The sequence below is a fragment of the Tachyglossus aculeatus genome, chromosome 13 (genome assembly GCF_015852505.1).
Source record: "Tachyglossus aculeatus isolate mTacAcu1 chromosome 13, mTacAcu1.pri, whole genome shotgun sequence".
Classification (NCBI taxonomy): Eukaryota; Metazoa; Chordata; class Mammalia; order Monotremata; family Tachyglossidae; genus Tachyglossus; species Tachyglossus aculeatus.
This window is the reverse complement of record NC_052078.1, coordinates 2,296,691-2,303,449: the sequence shown is the minus strand read 5'-3', so window position 1 is coordinate 2,303,449 and position 6,759 is coordinate 2,296,691. Positions and strand designations below refer to the sequence as shown.

At 51.8% G+C, this 6,759-nt stretch overlaps 1 protein-coding gene across 1 annotated transcript; it reads left to right on the top strand.

The window, feature by feature from the left end:
- Positions 1-213: 213 nt before the first annotated feature.
- Positions 214-2,044, top strand: LOC119936128 (cathelicidin-6-like). Its single transcript, XM_038755549.1, has 4 exons — positions 214-387; positions 908-1,012; positions 1,151-1,222; positions 1,847-2,044. The coding sequence occupies exons 1-4, from the start codon at positions 214-216 to the stop codon at positions 2,042-2,044; spliced, it is 549 nt and encodes a 182-aa protein (XP_038611477.1).
- Positions 2,045-6,759: the final 4,715 nt, after the last annotated feature.

Here is a 6,759-nt window from a genome sequence, read left to right as displayed (position 1 = left end):
CCCTGGCCAGGGGGCAACTTTCCCCACCTGCCCGGGGTGGCCCCATCGGAGGCTCTGCGGGTGTGGAAATGGGGGTTGGCCAATGGGGTTTGTGGGAAGGGCAGAGACACCCACAAAGACCCCCCAAGACCCGAGGCGCCACTGCATATAAGGAACATCCCTGGGAGGGACCGGTCAGCAGCGCTTGGGGCTGAAGAGGACAGAGGGAGCAGGATGGCGGCGGGCAGCTGGAGAGTCCTGCTGTTGGTCAGCGTGGCTGCGGTCCTCACCCCGGCACGGGGCCTGAGCCAGCGAGAGGCCGTGGACCTCGCCGTCAACTCCTACAACAGAGGCTCGGACATCGACAATGTTTTCCGCTTCGTCGACTACATCAAGAAATCCGGCCCCGTGAGTATCACGGTCCTTGCTTCTTGGGGGACTCACTGTTCTGGGACAGGGCAGACGTCTCTCTCAGAACCCGTGGTCTGACAACGCCTTCACAGCCCTTGGGTCTCGGCTTGGGGTTCCGGCTCCCCGGAGCCACTGTGGACACCCCAGATGGCGAAGGCCGACGGGACTGAGCGTGGGGTGGGACGGTCCTTCCTCCGGTGGAGGGAGAGATAGGAGGGAATTCTGGGATCTAGAACTGGCCTAGGAGAAGGCTCTGGGGAGGCCCTCTCTCTCCCTCCCTCCCTCTCTGTGACCCAGGGCTGGACAGGACCACAGAGGTCATTCAGTCCATTCCCCTGCTGCAGGGTCAGACTGCCCCCGGCCCACCCAGAGAGGTCGTGGCCTGTGAGATGCTCCACAGCCTGGGTGGAACTCAGCCTGACAGAGGCGGGGTTGGTGAAGGGGTCAGGCTGGGGAGACAGGGACAAGCGTGTCGGGGCCTGAGACCGTCCCCCCTCCTCCGTGTGGACCCCCACAGGTGGACCCGTCCAAGCCCACCCAGGTGACGTTCACCATCCAGGAGACCGTGTGCCGCAAGTCTGATAATCGCGTCCCCGACCGATGCGACTTCAAAAGGAACGGGGTGAGGCTTCCCCTGGACCTGAGTGGGCCCTCTCTGCCCCGGTCTGGGAATCCGGGTCCAGAGAAAGGGTGGGGGCCCGGAGGTCCGGGGTCCAGGGGTCTCTACCTTCACAGTTTTCCTCTCTGGGTGTCCCCTCAGGTGGTGAAAGTCTGTACAGGAACCGTCTCCTTGGCGACAGGATCTCCCTCAGTGTCAATCACTTGTGATGGGGTAAGAGTCCATCGACATCTCTCTGGCTTGGGGCTGGGAGGTCGGAGAGGGGCCAGAACTCCCAGGTTTCCCGGGGAGCAGCGAGGTGGGATTAGGATCCACTTCCTTAACGGGAGTGTCTAGGATGGGAGAGAGGAGTCTGGGAACGTGGGGTGATTTCCCAGCAGGAAGAGACACCTCTGTCCTCAGCCGTCACCTCAGGTCTGGGGCTCTCCTTGCTCCCTGGGCCAGAGGAGGGGTGAGGAATGTCGGGGGCGCTTCTCTGACCCCTCCGGCCCCCGTCCACTACGGCGGTGGCGAGGGGCTGCTGGAGGTGAGGGAGTAATGGGGCACCGGTTAGATCTGGCAGCTGTCTGGTGCCCCTAATCCTGGGCACAGCAGACAGGGTTGGGGGGCTCAAAGCTGTATGGGAGGGGGCTGCCCCAGAGCCCACACTTCTCCTCCCCCATCACCACCGGCCGTCGGTTAAGCGGGTCCGCCCGGGCCCTACGAAGCCCACTCGGCCTGTTGTCCTCTGCCCGGCGGGGCGGAGAGGGTGACCCCCGGGACCTCCGTACCCCAGGCCGGGGCAGCCCCTGACCCAAGTCCGGGATGTCACAGATGGGGGGGCGGTTTCTCCTCCAGTCCGTCCGCACCAAGAGATTCTTCAGAGCATTCGGCAGGTTGATTGGACGTATCGGACGGAAGATCAGTAAGAGTTGGCAAAAAGTCAAAGCGGGCTACCACAGAGGCAGATGGGGAAAGAGAAGACAAGGCCAAAGTGGTGGAGCAGTCCCAGGTGGAAGTCCAGGTGAAGAACAGAATCCAGAGCAGCAGCAGTAAACCCCCTGTCCCTGATCCTCCGTGGCAACGGCGACCAGACCCCCGGGTCCGGTCCCAGCTTCGGTCCTGCAAGGCTACAGCCCCTCCAGCCGCAACCAGAAACAATCCCAGCAGCTTTCATGCTTGACCTACCGCCCCAGTCTCTCCCATTCCTCACCCCTGACATCCCCCAAAGAATAAATGTCATGAAGGAACTCCATTGTGGTGCATTTTTAAATGATATTTGTTGAGCACTTACTCTGTGTCAAGCACTGTTCTAAGCGCTGAGGCAGATAGATACAAAATTATCAGGTTGGACCCATCCCCTGTCCCACAGAGGGCTCACAGTCTAAGTAATAATAATAATAACAATGATGGTATTTGTTAAGCGCTTAACTATGTGCCAGGCACTGTACTAAGCTCTGGGGTTGATTCATTCCTTCATTCAATCGAGCGTTGCTCAGTGGAAAGAGCCCGGGCTTTGGAGTCAGAGGTCATGGGTTCAAACCCCGGCTCTGCCAACTGTCAGCTGTGTGACTTTGGGCAAGTCACTTCACTTCTCTGGGCCTCAGCTACCTCATCTGGAAAATGGGGATGAAGACTGTGAGCCCCCCTGGTACAACCTGATCACCTTGTAACCTCCCCAGGGCTTAGAACGGTGCTTTGCACATAGTAAGCACCTAATAAATGCCATTATTATTATTATTATTATTATTATTATTATTATTATTAACTTCTCTGTGCCTCAGTGACCTCATCTGTAAAAGGGGGATGAAGACTGTGAGCCCACCGTGGTACAACCTGACCACCTTGTAACCTCCCCAGCGCTTGGCACATAGTAAGTGCTTAATAAATGCTATTATTATTATTACTCCAGCGCTTAGAACAGTGCTGGATACATAGTAAGCGCTTAACAAATACCATCATCATAATAATTATTATTATTGTCCCCGGGCAGAGCCTGGGGAAGGAGGTGGGGTGCAGCCTCTGGCCAGCAGAGGGCGCCAGGAGCTTTGAGGTTGTGGTGGGCAGGAATTTAATAATTAATAATAATAATAATAATAATAATAATTTTGGTATTTCTTAAGCGCTTACTATATGCAAAAAAAACTGTTCTAAGCGCTGAGGAGGATACAAGGTGATCAGGTTGTCCCATGCGGGGCTCACAGTCTTAATCCCCATTTTCCAAATGAGGGAACTGAGGCCCAGAGAATAATAATAATGATGGCATGTATTAAGCGCTTACTATGTGCAAAGCACCGTTCTAAGCACTGGGGGGATACAAGGTGATCAGGTTGCCCCACAGGGGGCTCACAGTCTTAATTCCCATTTTCCAGATGAGATCACTGAGGCCCAGAGAAGAGAAGTGACTTGCCCAAAGTCACACAGCTGACAATTGGCAGAGCCGGGATTAGAACCCATGACCTCTGACATCTAAGCCCATGCTCTTTCCACTGAGCCGCGCTGTTTCTCTGTCTTCTAGTGTCCTCTCCTAAGCATTTAGCACAGCGCATAGTACCCAATAAGTGCTCAATAAATACGAAGGAATGAATCCCCCTTTTAGACTGTGAGCCCACTGTTGGGTGGGGACTGTCTCTATATGTTGCCAATTTGTACTTCCCAAGCGCTTAGTACAGTGCTCTGCACATAGTAAGCACTCAATAAATACGATTGATGATGATGATGATAAAGGCTAAAGCTGTTCTTTTTTGTCTGGTTCTCCACTCTCCGCCTCCTGAAACGCGTCCAGATTCCCGTTTGGTGATGATGCTGGTACTTGTTAAGCGCTTACTATGTGCCAAGCACTGTTCTAAGCGCTGGGGGAAGATACAACCAATCCGGGTGTCCCACGTGAGGCTCATAGTCTTCATCCCCATTTTACAGATGAGGGAACCGAGGCCCAGAGAAGTGAAGTGACCGGCCCAAAGTCACACAGCCGTTTGGTGGAGTTGGGCCCAGCCCCGTCCACCTATTTAATAACAATAATAATAATGATGATGGCATTTATTAAGTGCTTACCATGTGCAAAGCACTGTTCTAAGCGCTGGGGAGATTACAAGGAGATCAGGTTGTCCCACGGGGGGCTCACAGTCTTCACCCCCATTTTCCAGATGAGGTCACTGAGGCCCAGAGAAGTTAAATAACTTGCCCAAAGTCACACAGCTGACAATTGGTGGAGCCGGGATTCGAACCCGTGACTCCTGACTCCAAAGCCCATTTCTTAATAATTGAATAATAACGATGGTATTTGTTAAGCGCTTACTATGTGCCAAGCACTGTTCTAAGCTATTTTTCTTTCCATCGCCCCTGCCCAACTCAAAGGGACACAGGGAGGGAAGGGAGGGGGAGAGAAAGAAAGGTGCCCCTCTCTGATATATAGCATCCCCTGCCAAGGCCGTGCAATCTCGATAACTGAAAATTATTCTTATTACTATTGATAATTATAATAATAATGGTGATGATAATAATTGTGGTACCTGCTCCAGGCACTGTAATAATAATAAGGATGATGATGGCATTTGCTAAGCGCTTACTATGTGCAAAGCACCGTTCTAAGCGCTGAGGAGGATACAAGACGATCAGGTTGTCCCCCGTGGGGCTCCCAGTCTTCATCCCCATTTTACAGATGGGGGAACTGAGGCCCAGAGAAGTGAAGTGACCGGCCCAAAGTCACCCAGCTGGCGAGTGGCGGAACCGGGATTCGAACCCATGACCTCTGACTCCGAAGCCCGGGCTCTTTCCAGTGAGCCACGCTGCTTCTCACTGTACTAAGCACTGGATTAGATACAAGATCATCAAGTTGTCCTCTCCCAGGTGCTCAGTATAAGTGCTCTGTGCAGAGTAAGTGCTCAATAAATCTGATTGAATGAATGACACACAAGGCGCTCCCAGCCTCGATCCTAGTTTTACAGATGAAGAAACTGAGGCACGGAGAAGTGGAGTGGCTTGGGAAGCAGCAGGGAGTAGTGGAGAGAGCACAGACTCGGGAGTCATCATGGGTTCTAATCCTGACTCTGCCATTTGTCTGCTGGGTGACCTTGGGCAATCAATCAATCGTATTTATTGAGCACTTACTGTGTGCAGAGCACTGTACTAAGTCTCCGGGCCTCAGTTTCCTCACCTGGAAAATGGGGAGTGAGACTGCGAGCCTCACGTGAGACAGGGACTGTATCCAACCCGATTTGTGTGTAACCACCCCAGCGCTTAGTACAGTGCTTGGCCCATAGTAAGCCCTTAATAAATACCGTAATTATTGTTGCTACTTGCCCAAGATCACACAGGAGACAAAGTGGACAGCACTGTGCTAAGCGTTGGGGCAGGTACAAGATAGGACCCACATGGGGCTCACAGTCTAAGTATTCATTCATTCATTCAATCGTATTTATTGAGCGCTTACTGGGTGCAGAGCACTGGACTAAGCGCTTGGGAAATACAAGCTGGCAATATATAGAGACGGTCCCTACCCAACAGTGGGCTCACAGTCTAGAAGAAGTAGGAGGGAGCACAAGTAATGGAATCCTCATTTTGCCAATGCGGGAACTGCGTGACTCAGTGGAAAGAGCCCCGGCTTTGGAGTCCGAGGTCATGGGTTCTAATCCTGCCTCCGCCACTTGTCAGCTGGGTGACTTTGGGCAAGTCACTTCACTTCCCTGAGCCTCAGTTCCCTCATCTGGAAAATGGGGATGAAGACTGTAAGCCCCACGGGGGACAACCTTGATTGCCTTCTATCCCCCCTGCCCCCGTTGCTTAGAACAGTGCTTGGCACATAATAATAATAATAATAATAATAATAATGATAGCATTTGTTAAGCGCTTACTATGTGCCCAGCACTGTTCTGAGCGCTGGGGAGGTAAGCGCTTAACAAATGCCACCATTATTATTATTATTGTTCTCTGTGCCTCAGTTCCCTCGTCTGTAAAATGGGGATGAAGACTGTAAGCCCCACGTGGGACAACCTTGATTACCTTGTATCCCCCCCCAGCACTTAGAACAGTGCTTGGCACATAGTAAGCGCTTAACAAATACCAACATTATTATTATCCCAGACTGAGCCCCCTTTTTCCTCTCCTCCTCTTCATCCCCCCACCCTCCCTCCTTCCCCTCCCCACAGCCCCCGTCTATCATCATCATCATCATCAATCGTATTTATTGAGCGCTTACTATGTGCAGAGCACCGTACTAAACACTTGGGAAGTACAAATTGGCAGCATATAGAGACAGTCCCTACCCAACAGTGGGCTCACAGTCTAAAAGGGGGAGACAGAGAACAAAGCCAAACATACTAACAAAATAAAATAAATAGAATAGATATGTACAAATAAAAATAAATAAATAAACAGTATACTCTATTTATTTTACTTGTCCATATTTACTATTCTATTTATTTTGTTAATGCTGCGCATTTTGCTTTAATTCTTTCTGTTCTGACAATTTGACACCTGTCCACATGCTTTCTTTTGTCGTCCGTCTCCCCCTTCTAGACCGCGAGCCCGCTGCGGGGTAGGGACCATCTCTAGATGTTGCCAACTTGCACTTCCCAAGCGCTTAGTACAGTGCTCTGCACCCAGGAAGCGCTCAATAAATATGACTGAACGAATGAATGAGGCACAGAGCAGTGACTTGTCCAAGGTCACTGACTTGCTCCCTCTCTTCATGTCCCCTCCCACAGAATTGATGTTCCTATCTCTCGTTTATTTATTTATATTGATGTCTGTCTTCACCCCATTAGGCTTAT